This window comes from Oculina patagonica, chromosome 4 (assembly GCF_052425735.1).
Source record: "Oculina patagonica isolate OP01 chromosome 4, crgOcupat, whole genome shotgun sequence".
Classification (NCBI taxonomy): domain Eukaryota; kingdom Metazoa; phylum Cnidaria; class Anthozoa; order Scleractinia; family Oculinidae; genus Oculina; species Oculina patagonica.
Window position 1 is genome coordinate 20022747 of NC_135761.1, and position 25926 is coordinate 20048672.

General features: G+C 38.3%; 2 protein-coding genes across 3 annotated transcripts; both read left to right on the forward strand.

Moving 5' to 3' along the window:
- Positions 1 to 581: 581 nt before the first annotated feature.
- Positions 582 to 24235, forward strand: LOC144651823 (uncharacterized). 2 transcript variants are annotated; one of them, XM_078511842.1, is made up of 4 exons: positions 582 to 707; positions 12475 to 12602; positions 12996 to 13373; positions 23692 to 24235. In XM_078511842.1, exons 2-4 carry the CDS (start codon positions 12489 to 12491, stop codon positions 24049 to 24051), a joined length of 852 nt encoding a protein of 283 aa, XP_078367968.1. In that variant the 5' UTR covers positions 582 to 707; positions 12475 to 12488; the 3' UTR covers positions 24052 to 24235. The 2 variants fall into 2 exon arrangements, with proteins under 2 accessions (XP_078367968.1, XP_078367967.1); XM_078511841.1 differs by lacking the exon at positions 23692 to 24235 and adding an exon at positions 13818 to 14592.
- On the forward strand, positions 16820 to 23037 carry LOC144651969 (uncharacterized). The gene is made up of 3 exons (XM_078512053.1): positions 16820 to 16909; positions 20500 to 20635; positions 22675 to 23037. Exons 2-3 carry the CDS (start codon positions 20516 to 20518, stop codon positions 22918 to 22920), a joined length of 366 nt encoding a protein of 121 aa, XP_078368179.1. The 5' UTR covers positions 16820 to 16909; positions 20500 to 20515; the 3' UTR covers positions 22921 to 23037.
- Positions 24236 to 25926: the final 1691 nt, after the last annotated feature.

Below are 25926 nucleotides of genomic sequence, written 5' to 3' on the forward strand. Positions count from 1 at the left end.
TCTTCCTTTTAGATTTTAATACTTTTTTATTTCCCATTTTTAACCTTAGTTAGTAGTATTTTAATTCTTGTCCTAGTTTTTAATCTTAGTTAGCATACAACATGGGTTTTGTCTTTTTATTGTATTTTAGATTTTAATGTATTTTAATGTTTAACATTTAATTTCTCAGAGGACCCTCCTGAAAACCACCCCCTAGGTGATTGGAGGCCTCCTCTAAAAAAAAAAAAAAAAAAAACTATACCAATGCCTTCGCAAAAGAAACAATCATGAACTTACGCCAACATAAACAATGTAAGGTTTAGCCCGATATATGCCGTACGGGCGTATATTCGCCATGACAGTGATGAATAGGGAGATCATCGTATTAATTCTTTTGGCAGAATGTAGAATGCTTTGAGTGCTACAATGTAAATGTGTAACGTTGCTCAGCCACAAAGAAGCGAAGTGTCGTCGTTACGTTCCTGCTTAGACTAGCAAGTGTGGCAGTGGTTCCCTAACCCTACAGAATATTTGGCAATTTTGTTTGTGTTCTTATCCTTGTTTTTGGAACGTGATCAATTTTTGAACCTGTCTTAACGTGATCCTCATTGACGTAGGACAGATTAACAAGAGAACATGTTAAAACGCAACACCTGATTTGCGAGGGAGATAGAAAGCTGCACGTTCATCAGAAGAATCCATTTTCTTTCGATAACAACAACTGCAAGGTAGGTACTTTATCTTGTCTTTGAAACTGCAACAAAAGTAGTTTTGCTTTGCTTAAATGACGAACATTTCGTATTCTTTCGTAAGATTTCCCGCTCACAGCAAACCTGAATTCTTCAGTTACTTTGTTTGGTACGTGTTGGAATGTTGAAGCTCGTCAAAGAGAAAAGCTTTTTAAAACTAGTCATTTTTTCAAGAACAAAAAAAGACTAATATTTATTTCAACATAACTATTTCCTTGCATCAGCTGATTTTTTTTTCTCAATTTTGTGGCTAGCTATAGACTTGTGACAAAAGAACAAGAAACCGCCTTTTGAGTTTTCTACACCGTAGCCACTAATGATATTTAATTAACGTTTATTAATTGATAAACTGCAGTGTTTCATAACACTTTTGCCTTGTAGAAGTAGAGTTAATTTAGCAACTGATGGTATGTGGTCAACTGAACATCAACGGATCATTTTAAATCAAAGCCTCTTCGAGCCACGACTGAATTTTTTTCACCAAGTTTTACGTTTGGTTTTCATATCCTGAATATATATGAGCGGCAGATGTTCAAACATTTCTTTGATGCATTTAAAAAGCAAAAAAGCGAGCAAACATGCGTGACAATTGCTGACAATCGGCAGTTGACCCCACAATGTCTGTTACATTGATATAAGATCTTTTCATTTCACGTGACTGTGATTGTCGGATTAGCTCAGTCGTGTAGGTTTCAGGATGGAGTGTGAGAGGTCGTGAGATCAAAACCCAGAAGTGTCTGTTCCTTTTTCCCTTTTTTGTTTTTTTGTTTTTACCCCGCAGCACTAAAATGGTTTGTTTATTCTATCGCCCCTGTATACATTGGAGAATAAAAGCATTTACATGTAAACCGTAAAGTAATAACGCGGTAAAAAAATAAATATATCAGAACATATAGACTGATTCAGGTAAGTATACGAAAGAGATCGATGGGTGCATCGCTTTTGCGGCTCTTTTAAGAGCCGCAAAAGCGATGCAAAAGCCATGCAAGTTAAACTTGTTTATCGTATTTGAAAATTCCGGCCTTATCTTTGCAACAGGAAATTATGTTATGCGAATGCGCGAGTGTCAGTTTCATGCATGCGTTACAAGCAGCTGTAACGCATGCAAATATCGCATGTTGCATTGATATAATTTTCAGCCGCATTTTGTTTCTTTTCTTTTTTCTTCCTTGTTAAACCTAAATTAAGCCACTTCCACTGCAGTAAACAAGATATTTGGCCAGTAAATCACCACTTTCACTAGCTATCTATAGCTTGCCTCAAGTACACATCGATATTCGGTCGCTGTGACAATTTGTGTGAGCCTACGGTGGTCGCGGCAGATAATCAGCGGCTTAATGGACCCCACGTTGTCTATTGCGTTTATATAAATATTTTGACACAGACGTCTTAAAGATCTCAGATTAGCACAACGTGGTAGATGACGCTCTACGAAGTGAGAGGTTATGAGTTCGAAACCAGGTTGCCAGTTGTTTTTTTGTTTTTTTACCCCAAGCTGGAAATAATAGAATATGTTGAACCCGATTTAATTTTCGAATGGTCATAGATGTGCGACGCTAGCTTAAAACAGTGATACATTATTGGAGAATAAAAGCATTTACATGTATAAACTCGTAAAGTAATAACGCTGTACGAAAGAGATCGATCAGTGCATCATTTTTTGCGGCTCTTAATGTGGTAGATAAACTTGTTTATCGTAGTTGAAAATTCAGGCGTTATCTTTACAATAGGAAATTATGTTATGCGAGGAATCTTCTCTGTATAGAAGATGCGCGAGTGTCAGTTTCATTTATCGAGCGTTTGCCTGTGTTACAAGCAGCTGTAACGCATGGAAATATCGCATGTTGCATCGCTTTTGCGGCTCTTAATAACGCTGTACGAAAGAGATCGATCAGTGCATTGCTTTTTGCGGCTCTTACATGGACGGCGGAGCATTTTTCCAACTGGGGGGGCTGACTAGTGACTTGAAGTGGGGGGACTTAAGAGACTCTTCTCTTATTAACTCTTTATTTTTTCTGTAAAAGTGGGGGTCCAAAGCCCCCCCACCCCCCCCGGCTCCGCCGTCCCTGTCTTAATGTGGTAGATAAACTTGTTTATCATAGTTGAAAATTCAGGCGTTATCTTTGCAATAGGAAATTATGTTATGCGAGGAATGTTTACAGCTGATGGACCAACCAACCAACCGACCAACCATGATGTGAGTGAAGTCGGGCTACCCACAATACTCCTTCATTGAAAATTCAGTCGTAAAAATGACAATACTGCTCCGCTTTCAAAATTTGCTTCCAAGCTATCTCTTCGAAGTATTGGTAACTTTCTTTTTTTTAGTTATTTTATTAGTTCATAAATAAACTCATACGTTTAGCAGAATCTCGTTCCCTGTTTGCGTGATCGTGATACTCGTGCTATGCACGCAGCACACGCGTTTGTTAATTGAGAACACCGAGTATTATTTCGCGTTTTTATTTGTAAGAATTTATTTTATTTATTCCAATTTTTTTTATTCACGTCTCCAGCGTTGACTCGTCTCTGTCTTTGATACCCTATTTGTGCCTAAGGGTTTTCCCTTAAAGGTACACTTAACGTAATGTATTCATTGAACAGCTTTCCACAATAGTTGCGCATTCTTACTTTTAAAATCATAGCAGCCGCAACCTAGTTGGATAGAGGCACTGTGAGAGTTAAGTGTCTTGTCCAAGACTCACAACGCAGCGACCTCGCCCAGCACTTGAACTCGACCACTCTACCCAACTCCATTGAACACGCTAGCCAGTGAGTCCACTAGGAAACTAGTGATAATTCTAATCGATTCGTGCTATGTAAACTTAGCAGACAGACTTTAACCTTTTTAACTTTGTCCATGTTAAGTTTAACGGTTGAAAAGAAAACACAAACAGCCTTTGTTGTGTTACTTTTGTAGACAAGATAAAACAAAGCACCCACAAAACAAATAGGGTCTGACCAAGGCAAATAGGCATTGCAATGGTGGTTTCCATTGGAAAACTTTGCGCTTCCTGCGTAGATATAACAAATGCATTTATAACACGAGAGACTCTTGTAAATCCATTATATCACCGTGTGTGGCTTACGGGACACGATGATAGAACTTGGTGATTTTTATTAGCAGGTTTTTGCCGGTGTCGATTGTATACTATGACATAAGATTATTGCCATTACAGCTAATACATAGAAGAAATTCTACGACGGCTTAAACCACTATATTGTAATCGAGACAGGCTCTCCTTTAGATAAAGAAAACTAACAGTGATAAAATTATAGCCTTTGGTATGCACTAAACACAGTTTCCTTCCGTGAGAAAACGTTGTTTATAAACATCCGGCTTTTGAATTATTTTATCTTCACTGGACGATCGCACTCTCAGAAGCGATTCCCCCTTCAGTCGAATCGCAGCAAGTCCGTCAGTGTGGGCGTTTATCTGCCTGTCAACCACTAATTAACAATTAGACTACGTGCCCGAGTTTTCTATGAGCAAATAGTCAACGAGGCGCAGCCGAGTTGACTATCGCTCATAGATAACGAGGGCAAGTAGTCTAATTGTTTTAGTAGAAACTCTAAAGGATTGCAGTCCAAAACCTACAATTTTGTGCACTTTGAAGACAAAAATCAAGAAAATTTACCGCTTAAAGAGCTACTCACGCACGCGACTGTTTTCTATCGGCGAATAGAAAACAGTGGGAGAACCAATCAGATTCGCAGATTTCCAATAGAACACAGCTGAGTTTCTACTAATCTCTATTGTGACATGTCTTAATCTGCCTAGCATTTAAGTTTACCCAACTTTTTTCGTGTCCTTAAAAAATAGCGTGCTTGCAAGCCTTAATCCTTTTGACTGGGTGAAATATACACATAGATACCATGGCCCCAAGTTAGAAACAATGCAATTTGTCACAAGCAAAACACATTTTGTTTGAATAACAAAAACTACAGATGCGAGAAAGTAGCATTTGTTTTCATAGCGCAAGTCATTAACGGATTAGAAAGATCAAAAGAGAACGCACTGTCGACGGATTTCGCAATGTTCATCAGAGTGATTACCCACCATAATAAGAGTTTTATTTCTATTTTACCATTATTCTGAAAGAGATCGATATAAGACTGAGAGGACTGTGTTGTAATGAAAAGCGAAAGCTTAAAACGGTTGACTGAAAATACGATTGATCAGATCGAAAAATTGGCTTCGAAACAAAAGGAATTTCGCACACGTCCACCGAACTAACTTGAACTTACTACAAGAACCGAACTTACTTGAGTGATAAACGCCGTACTGTGTTGTTAAATAAACGCCACAATCCACGTCTGTAACATGCATTTTCCTTCTTTAGTTGTCTGAATTTGCTTGTTTGCTTTGTTTTTTATTAAGGAATTTAAAGTGTGTATGAATAACCCCACTTTGAACTACCACTTGAGCAAATGCTCAATAAATGTGACATTACGAAAGCTTAAACCTGTTTTCATATCCTTTTGTGCGGATTGCCTATTATAAGGGCAGCTTTCGCGGCTTATCCACTGATAATAAAAGATCACATAAAGTTGTCGCTATGTATTAACACAGTGGAATTGTACAGCCCTTTTTAGTGCAGAATGCACTTTTGCGATGGTTTGGTGGGCAGTCGTGTGATAAACCCCTAAACCCCTCAAGCGCTAACGCACTATGGTGTAAACTTTTAATCAGCAATTAATTAATTAATATCAATTAATTATTATTTTTGGAGGGGGTAGGGGGTGGGAAGCACCTGACCATACGTCCCAGGTAAAACATGGGCCATATCTACTTTATCTCATATGAAGATTTCAAAGGTATATATTTGTTTCAGAAAACCCTTTGCTCTCCTTGTGGTATTATTCTTTCTAGAGTAAAGTGCTTTGCGCCAAACGCATGCGCATATCTACGTTACTTTCATGTGAAGATTTCAAACGTATATATTTGTTTCGGAAGACCTTTTGTTCTCCTTGTGGTACTATTCTTTCGATAGCAAAGTACTTTGCGCCAAACGCATGCGCAGATTCGACTACGTTTTATTCTTAGAAACATCGCGTGCATCGCGCGTTTGCGGTAGGATTCCTGCAGACTCCAAGACGCCAAGTTAAAACCGCAAATTAATTAAGTTAGATTTTGAGACTTCACAGCAGTTTCGTAATTAAGCATGCAAAAACTTGTTCCGTGATTTTCGGCACGAAACCCTTAGTGAGCAGGAAACAAATATCCAAGCTGTAACGCGCTTTTAAAAACCTTCCGAAAGAGATGTTTTTTTATTTGATTTGTTCTTTACTTTTCGTGAAAGGTCATTCGAGCAGTTGAAACCGCAACTTAATTAAATTAAAGTGAAAAATTGGCTTAATTATTGAAAACAAAACAGCTGCCATCGATGTCGCGTAAAGAAAAACAAAAGTATCATGTTACAGCATTTGCAAGGAAAACAAGTGTCTTGTTACAAGCAAATAACAATTGTGTTACGGTTGAAAAGTTAAGAGTAAGGAACTCCCGGGAAGGAACACAAGTGGTGTTTGGAGGAGACACACTAAAAAGTATCCGAACATTTCAGTTAAAATATCTGAGAATGCCACTGAATTCGCTTCCTGTTTGTTTATTAAATATTCTCGCGGGAACAGTTCAAATTGAAACTACACTCCTACGTGAAAAACAGAACCCAAGTCACCGTTCGCAAATAAACAAAAAAAAAAATCTCATTACCTTTGCTTGGAGCAAAAACAAAACAATTTTAATGCACATTTTCGTTGGTCAGAACTATAACTACAACAAAGATTTTGTTTCGTTCACAAAAGAAATCAGTTCATTCAATTATAAAACAAACTAATTTAATTATCAAATTGTCACGAAATGGCACGTTCTTATTCTGTTGCCGCTATATCGATCGTAGTTCATTCGTTTTTAACTTCAAAACATACCGACTAGTCTTTAAAAGGTGACCTTATATCTCCCAATCTGAAAAAATATTTCTTGGATTTATCGATAATATCTGTGTTATAATTAGTTTTATTAATTAAAGCAAAACAACTTCAATCGATGTCGTCCTGTTTGCCCTAGAAATGTACCAAGTTACATATGTTTTCGACAAAAACAAGTGTTGCGTTACATAAGTTTTGGAGAAAAAAAAGTGTCATGTTACATTTGTTTACACAGAAGGGAAAAGTATCACGTTTGCTGTTTTGACGTCTAAGAAGTTTTTCTGTTTTTTTCTTTTCTTTTTTTTAACCGGCAAAGATGAAAACTTTTCCCAAGTGCGACCCATACCCAACTGAAAATCAAACCAACAAAAGTTAAATGTTATCTAAGCCTAGTGCCATGTGATTTTCAATACGGCAGGATTCTTGTAGACTCTTTCTACTTAATTAAATTAGACTCATGTTACATAAGTTTGCACAAAAAATAAAAGTATCACGTTTGCTGCTTAAAAACTCTCAAATTAACGAAAGTTTACTTAAAACACAACGGTTCAAATGATTGAGAACTTCCTTTACTAAAAAATTCGACTCCTAATTGTGTCAACTGGTGGGCCGCGTGTGTGACTTTTCAATAAGGGAAATCTTTCTCCCGGATGAAGTTGTCGCGTGATTAAGTTGTCACGTTTGGTCTTTCAACATCTTACAAGTACACATGAAACAGCGTTTCAGACTGAAAGGTGAACTCATTTGACTTGTGTTTGGCCATATTGCATTCTGCACTGCCCTTTGAGTCTCTGAGTTTCTCATTTACATAATTTCGTAAACTTTCGTGAAACCTTCGGTTTTTTTCCGCGAATACCGAAAACTGGTATTACTGCGGTTGGAAGTTATGCCTAATGCTACCTTAAGTGGTATTTTAATTTTCTCTCCGGTGCTCTTAAACATTTAATTCAAATTTTGCTTCCAAAAATAAATGGTACTGTGTTTTTTTTTCTGTTTTTTCTTTCTTTCTTTCTTTTCCTTTTTTCTCTACTTTCTATCTTAATTAAACTTCAATATATTACGTGTCATTAGTCATAGCATTTCAATTTTTGTAACTACTCAGTTCGTGAAGTTTATAGCTATTCTGAGTAGTGATTTTGCATATTTAAGTAAATTTATTTTATTTTATGCTTAACATTTCTCTGGTTTTGCCTGAGCTATTGCGTTTAGCCTGGACTGAGAAAAATCTATTTTTCTCCGAAGTAATTGCACACTCGATGTTTGTTTCAAGTTTATATGTATCAGAAAACTAGCTATAATTTTTTCTATTATGATTACATTACCCATTTTAATTTTTAGCAATATTCATATATTTTGCATTCCAAAATTGCAGCTCTATTTAAGTGTGTGAAACAATAAAGACTAATTATTATTTTTGTGTTGCCGCCATCTTGGATATGGCGTCAGGCGTTGGACGGAGCACGATATTCAAGTTGTACGACAGTAGAGTTAGCTGTGCTAACGTCCAGCTTCTCTTCTGTTCGTTTTGCCAATTTTACTAATTTAATGGTACACCTAATAGAAAAAAGGAATTTAAAAAAGACAAATAGAAATTAATTAGGCAAGCAAACTGAATTTTTATACCATTTTTTTACCAGTGAATTTTCCTTCTCATAGTAATTCTGCAATAATTCCTTTTTTTTTCTTTTTTCAGTTTTCTTTTTTACAAGACAAAGTTATTGTAATGAGGTGTACATACACTTTACTTTATTCTCAACGCTTGTAATTATACTGTTAATTGGATGTAAGACATCAAAGATCCTCTCACGGTTAATTAGAATGTAAATCTCGTATCAGTGCAAGGAAATTATAGTTGATATTCTTACAAGCCGGGGCTGTGGCTACAAAGCCGCAGTTTGAGCTTATAATACCGAACAAACAGGTTATTTTTAATTCTACTGGTGCAGGTAAAACAAGTTAAGACCCCTGAAGACCGTTGGACAGTCGACTATGGTACGCACATCTCTACATAGCAATTCAGTTCCATCTGGATTTCACTGAGTCAAAATCGTATAATTCTCAACTGTTCAAGTCAGTTTTAGCCCATTGATATTTGTTAAGGTTACCTAAGAGAGGTTTATTAAGGGCATAACTTTTCGCAAATCTTCAAGAAGATTATGCTGTGTTAGTGATCCTATATACTTCTGATCTGCTTTCGTCGGCGAATCAAGACGAACATATTGACTTGTACTATGTGCGTTGTACAGACTTTTCCTCTAAACTGGCAACTTAAGGGATAGCGTTCCTCTGTAAAGCTAGTAGTTGTACATGTCTTTTTCCATTCAAACTGAAAAAGAAAAATAATCAGGTCTTTGTTGTTGTGAAAATTACAAATTATTATCCAAAATAGGTTTTTAGTTTAAATTTAGCTGTTTTGCGGTGTCTCACGAAAAGTTGAAAACGTTCGTTCGCCACAGTATCGATGTAAAATCATCCAATCTTGTTAACGGTAGATTAACTGGTGTTGAAGTTCTCAGCTTACGCCTTTTGTAATGTAATTAAAGTCCTGTATCACATTTGTGAGATTAGTGACAAACGGCTTAATCAAATTTGATTAATTAATTAAATTAACTCCCAGTTTTAATCCACGATTTTTTCTGTCTGTGCCTGAATAGTCGTGTCTATATATACTCACTTATCTGTAATTAAAATAACTTATTAAACAATTTAAGAAACCACAGAAGTCATTGTTGGACCGTTTTTTAAAGTAGCCTCGTAATAGAATCTCTTCATATTACGCCGAAAAGGTAACTGAATAGTTGAATAGAACTATATAACCTTCTTATCAAGATATTACGATATCTCCAGAAAATGAATGAACAACGCTATGCTATTGAAATTAGGCTTCTCAGTTTTTAATGACAAGTTAGCAGTTGGAATGGAAGTCTCCAAAAATCTGAGCGATGAACGCTACTCGAACCAATGACCTCATCAAAGTGGTGTGATAGTCCAGCTATTAAATGCTGTCTAATAGTATATGCTACGATCTGCCTCCCATTGCATGTTTGTGTTTCAGTTTAGGCGGTTTTACAAGAGTCACGCAAAGGCTGGTTATTTTGGTGGAAAACTCTCCCTTGAAATGTCTACTGTTGTAAGTTGGTAATGCAATGGTCCATTAATGGTAAACGTGGTCTTAAAATGGCAGAAAGGGTTGGGGGTCACAAAGAAACCCGGAAAGGAAATAGCGAAATTACCGGAATTTTAACCGGCGTAATAACCTTGGAAGCTTATTTGAAAAAAAGAAGAAAAAGTCTGTCATTATTTTAAGATGAGATTTGATGGAAGGGAAAGAACCGCAAAATGAAATGCTATATATATTAGAAAAGCCAGCAAGTTTTAACCGGCCGCAAAAGTCGAAACTTTGTTAATCAGGACATACCGTTGCTTGCGGAAAGCCTCTCAATTTAGCTCAGTTGGACGTCTCCCCTGAGCAAGCTTGCGGTCTTTGGGCTCTTGTCTTTTATAGTTTAGACTTAATGGGGTTAAATTGATGTGATTTTCGTAGCACTTGCGAAGCACGCAACCAAGACCCTCATCAGTACAACAAAAAACAAGAATAACGACAACCATTTTTCATCTTCTAATTGTGGACAGTGGTATGGCATGTCTTTGTTACCAAAACAATTCATTTGACTTCTTTTGTTTTTAACGCATCTTGATAAATGTAGACATTGAGATTTTCACGTTGGCTGTTGCAGTAGTGTACTCGGTAATCTTCTCGGATTGCAAAGTTTCAGCGCTCTCTACTACAACACAGACTACTATGGGACCCAAGTCCTTTGCATTTGACGTGGTTTCAGCGTTTTTTGAAACAATGAAACCTATATTTTTATCTTCTGTCAAAAGATACCCAAAACATTATTTCTTCCGTGATTGAGAAAAATGGATTGATCATTTGCACAACCTATTTCCTTTAATGTTGCCCACAGAAGGATGTGGGGACAACAAGGGAAGTAGGAAAAAAGATTTTTGTTTATACTGCTACCTCTTCAGTTTCCCACACAAACAAACAGAAAAAACGTTCTTGAAACCGCATTTGAAGGCTTCAGCAACCAAATAACCAAACGTAACAAATCTTACCATTCAACGGTACTTTGTACAATGAGGAGGCGAAAAAAGGAACAAAACTATTTAAATTTATCACTAGATGTAATATCCTAGAGATCCTGAAATAACTGAAGGGCAAAGTTTAATAGGGTTGTAACTTGATTTACGCAGAAAGTTAAACTTGTTTATCGTATTTGAAAATTCCGGCCTTATCTTTGCAATAGAAAATTATGTTATGCGAATGCGCGAGTGTCAGTTTCATGCATGCGTTACAAGCAGCTGTAACGCATGCAAATATCGCATGTTGCATTGATATAATTTTCAGCCGCATTTTGTTTCTTTTCTTTTTTCTTCCTTGTTAAACCTAAATTAAGCCACTTCCACTACAGTAAACAAGATATTTGGCCAGTAAATCACCACTTTCACTAGCTAGCTATAGCTTGCCGCAAGTACACATCGATATTCGGTCGCTGTGACAATTTGTGTGAGCCTACGGTGGTCGCGGCAGATAATCAGCGGCTCAATGGACCCCACGTTGTCTATTGCGTTTATATAAATATTTTGACACAGACGTCTTAAAGATCTCAGATTAGCACAACGCGGTAGATGACGCTCTACGAAGTGAGAGGTTATGAGTTCGAAACCAGGTTGCCAGTTGTTTTTTTGTTTTTTTACCCCAAGCTGGAAATAATAGAATATGTTGAACCCGATTTAATTTTCGAATGGTCATAGATGTGCGACGCTAGCTTAAAACAGTGATACATTATTGGAGAATAAAAGCATTTACATGTATAAACTCGTAAAGTAATAACGCTGTACGAAAGAGATCGATCAGTGCATCATTTTTTGCGGCTCTTAATGTGGTAGATAAACTTGTTTATCGTAGTTGAAAATTCAGGCGTTATCTTTACAATAGGAAATTATGTTATGCGAGGAATCTTCTCTGTATAGAAGATGCGCGAGTGTCAGTTTCATTTATCGAGCGTTTGCCTGTGTTACAAGCAGCTGTAACGCATGGAAATATCGCATGTTGCATCGCTTTTGCGGCTCTTAATAACGCTGTACGAAAGAGATCGATCAGTGCATTGCTTTTTGCGGCTCTTACATGGACGGCGGAGCATTTTTCCAACTGGGGGGGCTGACTAGTGACTTGAAGTGGGGGGACTTAAGAGACTCTTCTCTTATTAACTCTTTATTTTTTCTGTAAAAGTGGGGGTCTAAAGCCCCCCCACCCCCCCCCGGCTCCACCGTCCCTGTCTTAATGTGGTAGATAAACTTGTTTATCATAGTTGAAAATTCAGGCGTTATCTTTGCAATAGGAAATTATGTTATGCGAGGAATGTTTACAGCTGATGGACCAACCAACCAACCGACCAACCATGTGAGTGAAGTCGGACTACCCACAATACTCCTTCATTGAAAATTCAGTCGTAAAAATGATCGAAAACGTTCGTTTGAATGACCTTCGGACGTTAAATGATCCTCGAACTAGGCAACGACTTATCCTTCTTGGCGGATAATAGGACTGGACGGATAGTGCGTCCTTTGGAGTCAAGACGGACACAGGACACATTAGCCGTCTAGATGAAGTATATTTCGTGGTTCGTCGTTCAAGACGCACGTTAAAATCTATATACTTCATCTAGATTGATAAAACGTCCTTTAGTATAAAAACTGTCAACTACGTATCTCCACGCACCAATGGATTATTCTTTATCCTTTATGTCCACAGGTCAAAAGATATCCATGGCGCAATCTCGTGTGAACATTTCGCCGACCATCATGTTATATTTACTGTTTTTACCACTGGTCACATTCTGCACTGCAGCAGACGACAAAGCAAGTGCAAATGATAAGAGAGTGAGTTGAATGTTAAATGCCCATGCTCGTCCCAGGGGTCCTCTTCCTTTATCATGCGCGGTACGCTTTGCGTTGTATGATTATTCTTGCGTGGTTCGTTTGGCACCTTGAGACCAAAAAAAAAACATCAAAGTCCGCGGTCAATGTTTTCCCGACTTACCGGCCGATCGCTTTAGCTTGCTTGAATAACTGCTTGTTCACATCATTGCCGACTAAAATTTAAGCTATTTCACTAAGACCTTTCTCTACTTATCTCTTGCTGTCCGTACTTTCTGTCCGTTTGTTCACGGAAATCTACTTTAAACTGGCCGCTGCTCCAATCCAACAATCTAACAAAGACTATTCGAAAGAAGATGAAAGCTGACAGAGTTACATTTTACTTTTACAATTTAGGGACCTCAGGCGACGTCATCATATGTAGCTTGTGTGCAAAGTCATTGTTGTTGCGCGCCAGGAATCCCAGGAATTCCAGGCAGCTCTGGTCCCGCGGGACCAGCAGGTGTTGCGGGTTCTCCTGGTCCTCAAGGATATATGGGACCACGAGGAGACCAAGGCTACGATGGCAAACCAGGAAGCCAAGGTCCGCCAGGCCCCAAGGGACCTCAAGGGTTCATGGGCCCAGTGGGTCCACAAGGAGTCAAAGGTGACGCAGGCGATAAAGGAAGCCAAGGACCATCAGGCGTCCAGGGGCCCTCAGGGACAGTGAGAGGTAACTGGAAACAGTGCGTGTTTAAAAAATTGAACGACGACAAAGACACAGGATTGATCAAGGTAAATGTTTTATCACGTAGGTTGAAGCCCTTGGTCAGTCACACCCGGCCATAGGGCAGTGTTTTACGTTTCAAGCATTGAATCAAACGCTAATATTTTTTAATGTTGTCCACGCATCGTCTTTATTCAATTTAAGTTCCGACGTACTAAGATAAAAGCAAAAGGTATTTGAAAATCAGAAACAGCTATCGTTAAAACATTTGTAACAAACAAAGCGTAACAAAAATTTAAAAAAAATTATAACATCATTTTTCTTCACCTTTTATGTTCAAATCTACCATTAAACGTTTCAACCATAGGTCAGTAGAGCCACAAGGCAGTGTATTTCCTTGAAATGTTCAAAACTAATAGACGTTTCAAGCAGGTTAATTTCTCGCTGCGTTTTTTCGTTGGATCAAGTATTCTTTCGATTGCTACTGAAGATCATTTTAATAATTCTTGTAGGAATGTGTTTTCAACAAATCGTCTGACAAAACTGGCTTGCGCGTTTTCTGGAACGGTCCCCTTCGCATTCACAACTGCCATGGTTGCTGCAGGCGGTGGTATTTCACCTTTAACGGTGCTGAGTGCTCGGCTCCAGCGGAGATTGACGGTGTGGTCTACATGGTGCATGGAGATGGCAGCAAAAAAAATTTACATCGTGTGCGACAAATCGAAGGAGTGTGTGAGAAAGTCTACAAGGGGATCGTGCGCGTGGGATTCTGGGTTGGTAATTGTAGAAGTTACGGATCTGCTGACGCGTACACGGGTTGGAACTCGGTGTCCCGGATCTATGTGGAAGAAGTGCCACCCCCACAGGCTTAAAACGTGTTGAATCCTGCTTTTGGGGCAAACTAAGAGTAGAGACACTTTGAAGCTTTAGATACGCAAAATAGGCATTAGGGGTTAAATGAACATTTTTAATTCGTTCTAGTATAGGACGTTACATAATAAATTTAAAAATGACGGCAGTTATGACTTGAGTAAAGCTGAGTTTAGCAAGATGTTAATGACACTATTTAAAATGAAAATGTGCAAATCAAGGAGTTTGTTGTTATTAACGTCCACTATAGTAACTGGACATGTTTTGAAAACAGAGAACTTTGACAAGAAAAAGTTCGACAAGTATAAACATAGGCACGCAATGCGCGTTAGTAGTTTAGCCAACAGTACGCCATGAACTGGAAGTTTCGAATGATATGGAAGTTTCCATATAGATTGCATTAAAGATATGGCACTGTTCTTGTTACAAGGTGTGATCTTAGAATATAACCATTTTCTTCTACACCCAGCGGTGGCGGAGCGTTTTGAAACGTGGGGGACTCATCGTACACCAAGCCAAGCACCAACCCTCCCCACCCCCTCCCCCCCCAACCCGAGTGGTGAATACATAAATTGAGCTCTTTGCAATCTGAACATCGTCCTGAATGTGCTTAATCGATTAGTCACACTGCATAACTAGGCAGGTCAGACGATCCTGCTTCATGGTGCTGTTTGGGTAGTTTTACAGTTGTCGGAAGATACGCGCGGATGTCGCCACAGGCAGTGTCAAATACAATCCTAACAGCTTGTCCTGTGGACCTCTCCTAGAAGGGTTTTTGGGAGAGGAGTTTCGTTGAAAGTACTACACCATATAATGATATTATTCTGCCAAGCACGATCCTGATGAAACGATTGGTGTCACTTCCCCCAATCACGAGACTGAATATTTTGAAAAGCCACTGTTATGCTGCGCTATCGATACTTTCGGCACTGAAATGTTGGGGGGGGGGGAGGAAGTGAGCCCCTCAAAATTTTTGTTTAGGGGATTACAACCGCCCCTGACCCCCGGCCCCCTTCCGCCGCGGCTACTTCTCCTATGTAGTTTAAGACATTGTTACATTTAGCGGTAAAGGTTGTTGCATGGCGGGTTCGTAAATTCACGCTAAATAATATGTCACCCATACAAAATCTTATTTCTCAACTTTATTGCAGAAAAAAAATTGAACTCATTTGCGGCCAATTTGATTTCATCTTTTCATTCACCGGCTCACATAACCTTTGAGTTTGGTTTAAGTTCTCAAAATAACGATAACATACCTAGATAATATAAAGTACTTTTCATTTCATAATTGATTTCATGCAAGACATATGACATTTTTGCCTGTTTGTTTTATTTTTTCAGTCTCTTATTCTCCTATTAGTCCGGCGGCTTAACTCCTGAATTGTGCGATTTTTGATACAAGCACCAAACTTTGCAGGATTACAAGCATTCACATACTAATCAATTCTCGATATAGTGCCAACGCCAATTTCCTATATTCAGCTAGTAAACAGCAATGAAATTTTCAGCCAAGAGGCTCCTCCCCCACAAAGTACTTCTTCTAGCGCTTTTATACACCTTCTAGACTTTATTTCAAAAATACAGATATAAATGCTTTAAAGAAGGCTTGCAATTGTTATGTTTTTACCATCTTTTTTATAGCAATAATTCATTCGGAAATTATTACATGGAAAGAGACTTTTCGTTTCCCGCCCTCTGGCCCCTCGCGTCTTTCGTTTGCGTTAGCGTCCAGGTCTCTCGCGATTTATTCCCCGATCCCAGCGTTCGCCGTTCGCTAACAGAAGAAAAATACGAAAATATAGAGGGCTGTGAACAGTCTAAATTACAGTATTTCATTCTAAATTTTGTACGTGCGACTTGATATCACTTCCTGACGTAATAGTATTTGTCTATAAACCAGGACAAACAAATATTTCACGAAATTTCATTGATTTTAATAAATTATGGTTTCCATGGAAACTGGCGTTTTTCGGGATTGGCACTACATCTGAAAAAAAACTTCTGTTGGTGACTACTTTCGGTGTGCAAAATTTCATGCTTGTATTAAAAAGTGCACATTGATTCAACTAAAATTTCGAGCTAAGCCGCCGGACTAATGCATTTTGGCTACATTCCGCTTCAAAAACCAGAGTTTGTACTTTATTCTTGGCAAAGTCTCCCGATGAGCCGATATCGCTAGATATCACGGCAGTATCTTGATATCGAAGGATAAAAGGACAATAGATAGATCTTAAACACAATTGGACTGCAAAGAACATAATCGTTACTAAGTTTCTTCCTAGAATGGAAGTAATATCAATTCATGTCTATTTTACCGATTTAGAGAAAATAAATATTAATAGTAATATATGGCCACTTCAGACCTTGGCATTCTTGTGAAAGCAATCGTCCTTGTCGAGGAGATGAAAGTGTTTTCTCATATCCCCTGTCTAAAAAGAAAAAGCAGAAGTCGCATGCAATTTCAAACCCAAAACGCCATCAACAAACAATAGACAGGCCGGATTTTCAGCACATTCCTAATGCTCAATTAATTCGAATCACCTCGTCACATCAACCAACTCTTTTCTGGAAACCCTCAACACACATCCGTCTATTTAATTCTTATCGTCACTAATTAAGGCCCCATAAACCACTGAAAGCCACCGATCACATTCAGTTCTCCACAGAGAGTTTACCAATAACGAAGGCTTCTTACAGAAGAAGGAGGAAAACTAAACAAGAAACCCACATTACGGTCAGTCATGTTTACAGTTAGCTTGCAATAATATTAAAAACAATATTAAAATCATTCAAAATTATGAAAGTCTATGTATTCATGGACTGTCCCTTTGACCACTCCCGGAGAATTTTTTTCTAACGATTGTGTTTTGGGCGAAATTTCCATTCACCAATGTCGGCCAGTGTATATATACCAGTCGCTCGTTGGACATTGGGAAAAAATTTACTGTTAAACCCGGCACACTCTGTCAGGCAAATTGTGCACTTAGCTAGGCTGTTTTGAAGCCTTACTGGCGCCAGTAAGTCTGCGCAATATTCATATTCTATCGTTGTACAAGAAATGGACGTCAAAGTGTAATTTTCTCTTGAGGGGCACTGATAATTGAAGGTATCGTAGCTTATTTTATCACAATATTTTGTCTGATTTTTATTTCTACTATGACATTTGCTAGAAAAACCAAAGCCCTGCTTCTAAAGCTTGGAAGGGAAATGATTCTTGTTGAAATTCCCCTGCGCCAATTAGCGACCTGGGAAACCGTTAGACCTCTTGCTTATTTGGTAAAGAATTAGCAAAAATTATCGTCTGCTGTTATGTAATTTATTCACCCCAACTTGACCAATTACTGATCGAACGTTTCAATTGCCACTGAACACTCCAATAGAATACTCTGTTACAACCAACCTTCGTATTCATTCGAGAGGTGTTGATCGAGGTAAGTGAACGCGACACTTAACGATGATGGTTTTCACACTTTTTTATGTCTTTAAATACCGTGATTTAACTCGATTTCTTCCCTTTTCCATATTACTTATTGTAGACTGATTACAACTGTTTTGTTTCCTTATTTTGGATTGAAGCTAAAAAGATATGGATCTCCTCCTTTTCACAGATTTAAAATTAAAACCACAACATGCAAATTTGTTAACAAATTTCCCAAAGAAGAAACGAGTGGCTGACTAGCATTTAATTTTGGGGTTTGGTAGCTGTAGTTTGAGGAATTTTGGTTGTACTCTTAGCAGAAAGTAGCTACTTTTCCGAAGAATAAACGAAGTATAAGAAATACTACAAAACAGAAAACTCACGGATACTTTCAATTATTTTCATGGATTTTAAACATACATCTTAATGCAGTAGATGAAATGCAAGAGTATGTCTGAAGAAAGTAAAACACTTCAAATAGTCAGCACGGATACATTTTAGACTCAATCACCGTTTAACAAGCTGATGAAAATCATTCACCGTCGGATCGAGAATTTGAAATTCGATGTACGCATTGACTGTGTCTTTTACCATTCTCCGACGGTTGCGTTTTAAGCGAAATTCTCATTCACCAATGTCGCCTACGTATATGCCAGTCACTGGTTGGACTTTCGGGAAAAAAATACTGATAAACCAGGCTTACTATTTCAGGAAAACAGTGCACTTAGCTAGCCTGTCAATGACAAGCTGTGCAATATTCATGTTCTATATTCTATCCTATCTATCAAAGTGTAATTATCCCTTGAGGGGCACTGATAACTGAAGCTATCTTAGTTTATTTTATCACAATATTTTGCCGCATATCCATTTCTACTACGGTATTTGCGGGAAACACCAAAGCCCTGCCTTCAAAGCTCGGAAGGGAAATGAATCTTGCTGAAATCCCCCTACACCAAAAAGCGACCTGGGAAACCGTTCGACCGCTTGCTTATTTGGTATAGAATTAGCAAAAATTATCGTTTGCTGTTATAAAATTTATTCACCCAAAGCTGACCAGTCATTGCATCGAACGTTTCAATTGCGAATGAACACTCCAATAGAATATTGCATTTCTAGCTTTCTGATTGGTTCACTGAATCCCAGTTATCAGCTTATATACCTATGTTTGACCTTATATGGGAAATGAGTGCGGCAAGTGCCGCTCAGCGTAAAATTTTTCTGCGGGAAGCGACAGTTCCATCAGAAAAATGGTTGAAAACAGCAAATTTGGCGAGCTTTGTGAACAAGAAATAATCAGCGGTGCCTACAAAAAACACAGAAATGCCATAGTAAAATTAACTACGCAAAATAAAAAGGATTTTAGTGCGCAAAATTTCATGCTTGTATCAAAAAGTGCACAATTCAACTAAAATTTCGAGCTAAGCCGCCGGACTATATGGAACCTTCAGGGCGATGAAGTTACAACAAACACTTAGTGACCTGGGCCCGGTTGTTTAAAACACGATTAAGCTAATCCAGGATTAGCGTGAAATTTGATTTTAATTTTATAACATTTCTTTGAGGTTTTCTGTTAATATTTTCTGTCCCCAGTTTTTACATGGACCAATCTCAAACTTAACAAAACATTAGCTAAGGAAAACTCTGTAAATCCTAGGTTAGCGTTAATCGTCTTTCGAACAACCCGGCCCAGGTTTTGAAATATTCCGGACAATGGCAAAAACTTGGTGTCACGAAATGATACCCTTAAACTGCAGGGTACCAAGTTTTCCTAAAGCGTTGATATATTTATGGAAGCATAAGCTAATAAAAGCTTAAGGTGAACGAACCCAATGTGTGATCAGCTACTAGGTGAGAGGGTGAGGAGAAGTACTCGTTTTTTCTTCGTATCAAGCCTTTACCGAGGTCCAAACCCTTCGACCGAGGTTACTTAACATTCAGACCTCCAGACCAAGGGAAAGGGGAGTAGTCGTATTTTTTGGTATCAAGTCTCCCTGTATAGACATTTAAGAGGGGTGGGGGGGAAGATCGCAAAAAAAAAAAAACAATCGTGAACTTCAGCCAGCTTAAACAATGTAAAGGATTTACGCAGCAAGGATTTATTCGAGTTTGACACATAAGGAGTAAATCAGGGATCAACATGTACATTGCACTTTTTTTTAGTCAGAAGCAAAATGCTCGAGTCCTAGAATGTGAGTCTGTAATGTTTTGCAGCCGTCAATAAAATGTTCGTAAATTAATTCGTGTGGTGCGTGTTTGAATTTTGCAAACCGCAACACAGTAGAAAGCCTTCTCAAACTACTATAGTCGCTTTTCTTCGAAAAAAAACTATATGTAAATAAATATCAATTCGCACATCGTTTGATGATTTCCTCGCATTCGTTGGGTTTTCGCTATTTTTGAACTAGTACAAAAGCACTAAAAAATAACACATTAGCTGCTCAAGTATGGCCTGAGCTAATGTCAAGTAACCAATTGACTATAACCATTGCTGATCTTTAATTTGCCGTTAAGAATGTTTGCAGTCTTCTGTGACGTTTTTGCCTTGTTGAAGTGAATAATAATCTGATCTTTATTGTATGTGGTGAAAACATCTTCGAAAATCATGGGCAGTTCTGGGCCTGGGCCTGTTTTCGGAGTTTCTGTTCGGAACATGGTCGGAAATGTTCGATTCACCTTCGGACAATTTTCAATAATCTTCGGACTATCGCCGAAATCTTCTTATTTAGTGTTGTTTATATAATAAACAATAGATATCTCGTTTAACATAGCCTATGTACAACCGTCCCGCTCCGTTTTGAGCGGAGCGGGACGGCTGCACACAGGATAGTTAAACACTTCGTGATAAAATTTCATATCCCGGCGCATTCATGTATTATTCCCTATTCATTTTATTTTTTTACGAACAGGCCAAAAGATATTAATATGGCGCCATCTCGTATGAGCGTTTCGCTGTTGACCTTCATCACGTTATGTTTACTGTTTTTACCGCTGATCACATTCTGCGCCGCAGCAGACAACAAAACAAGTACAGATGATAAGATAGTAAGTTCACTGTTTTCCAAAAAACTTCAATAAGTGACTTCAATAACAGTTTCTTTCTTTTTCCTCTTTTGAATTGTGCGTTTTGACTTTTTATCTGTTGAGAGCAGAAGGAATGTTTTAGCAGTTTTATCGCTCTACCAGACTAAGGGCTAGGCGTCCCTTTCTTTAGTTCGTGAACAAACCTTTCTTTCTTTTTCCTCTTTTGAATTGTGCGTTTTGACTTTTTAGCTGTTGAGAGCAGAAGGAATGTTTTAGCAGTTTTATCGCTCTACCAGAATAAGGGCTAGGCGTCCCTTTCTTTAGTTCGTGAACAAACCTTTCTTGACTCATGGTAATACTGCCCGTTCTTTCTTTTCGTTTCTTCACGGAAATCTACTTACAACTGACCGCCGCTCCATAATAAAGGCAAAAAGGATGTTAAGAAGAAAATACTCAATAAATGTTTGCAGATTGAATATGAAATGTATGGTGGCCTAAGATTGCCATAGTCAAATTGGTATTGAATTGTAAAAAAAAAGTTCAAAAATAAAAATAAATTAATAGAAAATAAAAATAGTTTTACTTTCTTTTGTTTTTTAAATTTTTTTTTTATAAAATTATTGAAAAAAAAAATAAATTAAAAAAAATAAAATGAAAAGCAAAAGAAAGTAAAATGAAATCAAAAATCCGCATGGCCTATCGTTGCCATAGACCAGAATCACTTGCGGTCGTATCACAACAAACATGGCTGCTCGAATTCGGAATGACTCGTGGATTGAAGATAGAAAACTCAAGGGGGGAATGAAGTAAAAAGCAGGTGACAGGCCTACACAGACTACTACATCGTGACATTTGTACATAGTAAGCCGTTCTGTAAAATTGGATTTTGTCAGTCCAATCTGTCAGCTGTATTTATTAGGAGGCGTTTTAGCATATTTTAGGCTAAGTAGAGTCAAAAGACTGCCGCTCAGCAGATGTGTAGAGGTCATAGGTCTGCACGGTTTCCCGTTGGTACATTTTGACAGCTCTGTATTAATTTTTGTATTTATTGCTATTGCAATTAGTCTTGGCTCATTCATATTTGCAAGATATGTTTTAAAAATGTTCGCTCTGGAATGACACATGTCTTAAATTTTCCGTGAACATGTTGATTATATACTTGCATTCTATATTTGTAACGCCGGGCCCGGCTGTATAGTGTTGCAAGGTGTGTTGCTTTTCATCACGGATGACATATTTATTTTTTTGTCCAGTTTAGATCTTGTTATTTGTCACAACATACCACCCATCGGTGCGTAACCTTAAAAATATACTTATGCTTAACTGGGATTTAATACAAAATCAGCCTTTGCTGAACTCCATCTTCAAAGATCCTCCCATTATATCTAAGAAAAAAAGGCAAATATCTTAAAGACATGCTCGTTAGAGCTAAAATATGAAGGTAATGTACAGTTACACTACATCATGTGGGAGTCCGTGCCGGCCTGCCACACGATCACACGTTTGAAGCAAAATAAATTGGACGACCCAATCCAATTTTATATAACGGCTTACTATGTACAAATGTCACGATGTAGTTGTCTGTATAGGCCTGTCACCTCCTTTTTACTTCATTTCCCCCTTGAGTTTTCTATCTTTAATCCATGAGTCATTCCGAATTCGAGCAGCCATGTTTGTTGTGATACGACCGCAAGTGATTCTGGTCTATGGCAACGATAGGCCATGCAGATTTTTGATTTCATTTTACTTTTTTTTTTGCTTTTCATTTTATTTTTTTTTAATTTATTTATTTTTCAATAATTTTATAAAAAAAAATTTTTAAAAACAAAAGAAAGTAAAACTATTTTTATTTTCTATTAATTTATTTTTATTTTTGAACTTTTTTTACAATTCAATACCAATTTGACTATGGCAATCTTAGGCCACCATACATATCTTTACAAGAAATATGTTGAGATAATGGGTTTTTTGCTATGGCAGCCCTAGGCCACCATAGAAATGCAACAGTCTACCAAAGCAGATTAAAGCTCACAAATTTGCATTTTCCTTGCTACATCTAGGGATCCCAAGCGACGTCACAATATGGAGCTTGTGGCCATAGTCATTGTTTTTGCGCGCCAGGAATCCCAGGTATCCCAGGGATCCCAGGACCCGCGGGACCAGCAGGTGTTGCGGGTTCAACCGGCCCTCAAGGACCCATAGGGCCGAGAGGAGACCGAGGCTATGATGGTAAACCAGGAAGCCAAGGCCCCAAAGGAATTCAAGGGGTCCACGGGCCCAGTGGGTCCACAAGGAATCAAAGGTGACACAGGCGAGAAAGGAAGCCAAGGCCCTGAAGGCCCCCAGGGACCCCCAGGGACATGGAGAGGTAACTGGAAACAGTGCGTTTTTAAGGGACTGAGGGAAGGAAAGGATACTGGATTGATCAAATGTTTTATCTCGCAAGCTAAAGCCATTGGGTCAGTCACGCCACATGCAGGGCAATGTATTTCACTACTTAGATTAGATTTTTGTAATTTTTAGTATTTAGACGGGACTCTGTTCAAACTAGCTTGTAAGCTAAACCAGATTTTCCTGTATAAATAAACCCCAAAATAAATACTGCCTTTTAAGCACTAAATCAAAAGGAAACACAAATAAACTCCAAGGTAGAAACATTTTTAAATGTTGTCGACGTACCGTCGTTAATCAATGATAGGGGAGAAATTACTTCTATGGATCTAAATAACAAAACCATCCTGTAATCTGTTGTATTCGCTATTACATGTATTATAATATTTCTTCACTGTTTTAAGTGATTTTATATTTCACTCCACTTGGTAGCTTCAGTCTTGCATATAAATGTGGCCAAAGTTCCTTAAGTTCGGACATACTGAGATTTAAGAAAAAGCGATATGAAAATGAGAAACAGTTACTATAAGAATTTTAACAAAGCATAAGAAGAAAAATTGAAAAAAATCATTTTTGGTCACCGGTCTTGTCTAAATCTTAATAAGAGGTGAAGTGTATTCAGATCATTGGACCATTTGAACCTGCCTTTTTTATTCCTGATGGTGACCATTTTTTGATTTTGTTAGGAATGTGTTTTTAATAAATCGTCGGACAAAACTGGCTTGCGCGTCTTTTGGAATGGTGTTCTTCGCATCCATAATTGCCATGCTTGCTGCAGGCGATGGTATTTCACATTCAATGGTGCTGAGTGCTCTGCTCCAGCGGAGATTGATGGTGTAGTCTACATGGTGCATGGAAATGGCGCCAAGAAAGATTTGCACCGTGTGCGACAAATCGAAGGAGTGTGTGAGAAAGTCCACAAGGGGATCGTGCTCGTGGGATTCTGGGTTGGTAACTGTGCTAGTTACGGATCTGCTGACGCACACACGGGCTGGAACTCAGTGTCCCGGATCTACGTGGAAGAAGTACCACCCCCACAGGCTTAAAGTCCGGCGTTGAAAGAGACAAGATAAAATTCTAAATCATGTTTGGTGCAAAATAAGATTAGACACTTTGAAGCTATAGATACACGGAATAAGCATTAAACGCGTTTGAACGAACTTTTTCAAGGAATAAAGTTGATATTAGCAGTACGTAGCTGATAATGATGTAAAGGCAAAAAATGCAAATAAATGGTTTGGAAATGGAATCGACACAAGGTGCAATCTTGTTTTTAGTTGGCCGCTTCTTGTTACATTTTTTTTAACAAATCCGGATATAGTTAAAAACTTGTTAAAAACAAACATTTAAAAAATTCCCTTAAAACAGACAAAATAATACGACAAGCATCAACGTGGGAACGCAATGCGTATTTGCAGTGTAGCCACCAATACATATAGAATACTTCATGGAAAGTGCGCGCGTACGGTATTTACGCAAGAGTTGGTGAAGTATCAGAAATCGAACCAGTGAGCGGAGCGAGTTGAGATTTCTGATACAAACCAACGATTTTTGTTTATTTTATACGTACTAAGATTGTCATTGAACGACCCATGTATGAACAATTCAGTCAAAGATACTCCAACAGTCCAAGCAAGTTATTTTCGTGAACAGCCAACCTCGTCCCCAGGGCGCTTGCGCCAACCTCGTTCCCAGGGCAGCAGCTTTGTATTTGCTTCCATGGCCTTCTTTTTCGGTTCTTTTTGTTTTGATTGTTCAAGTCAACTGAAGCGGATAACCTGCAATACTTTTGTTCAGTTCGTGTTCTTCGCTTGTCAAAAATATTCATCCAACAGTTTTACGTCCGCTTTGCTTTTATCTTCTGTGTTCTTGTTTCCCTGATATTCGACGTATTCTTCTGCTGAAGAACCGTTGGCTTTTCACTTTTCTTTTTCTAAGAAAAACCGAGAAAGTTTCAAGGTAAACGTTGGAATTATAATTGCAAAAAATAGCTTTTTAGCTACGCCAAGAAATGGCTTGTGTGCGAAACGCCGTCAGTCAGCCTTGAATGAAAACTTTGATACGTCTCACACGTCAAAAAACATCATACGCGGCTTCTGATTGGACGTATTATTTTTCTCACACGTGAAAAAAGCGATATGCGCCATTTGATTGGTTTGCATCGGTTTGCTAACAAAAATTTACTTAGCGGCTTTTCAGTAAGTAAATCGCAGTCAAGGTATACCATAAATCATGATCTGGAACTTTGGTGTGTAACTACAAGGCTTTATCTCCGTAGTAGCATTTCATCACAAGGACCACAAATCTTCATTTTTGAGTTCCCCAAGTGGGGAAACTCATACGATTCTTTTGAATTGGGAGTTTACATTAGGCTGTATTCACTGCACAACGACGATACGTGAGTCGTTCAACCTCGTAAAGGCGCACACAAAATAAACATTACCAAGCTAACGGTAGCGCTTCTCGCGAGACGAATACTTATTGTGATCCTGGCATTATGGGTCTGATTTATTTCTTGTCGCCCGCTCCTTTTTCCCGGGGCAAACGAGGATGGGAGTTGAATAGAATTCAAACTCTCGCTCTCTTTGTGCTCTTTTTTTTTTTTTGTTTGGCCCTCGTTGATGAAAGTCGATGAAAGTTGACGAAAACTCCCATGAGGGTCAACTATCATCAACTCCCATCCTCGTTTAGCCCGGGCTTTATACTAAAATTGCACGGTTTGATTTCGATACCTGTTCTTGATCTAAGAATGTATTGTTAACAGAATATACGATACAACAAATCTACGTGACTTCTGGAATAGTAAAATTCGTATCTATAATTGCCATGCTTGTTGCAGGTGATTGTATTTCACCTTCAATGATGCTGAGTGACGGCTCCAGCGGAGATTGATGGTGTGGTCACCATAGTTCATAGGGATG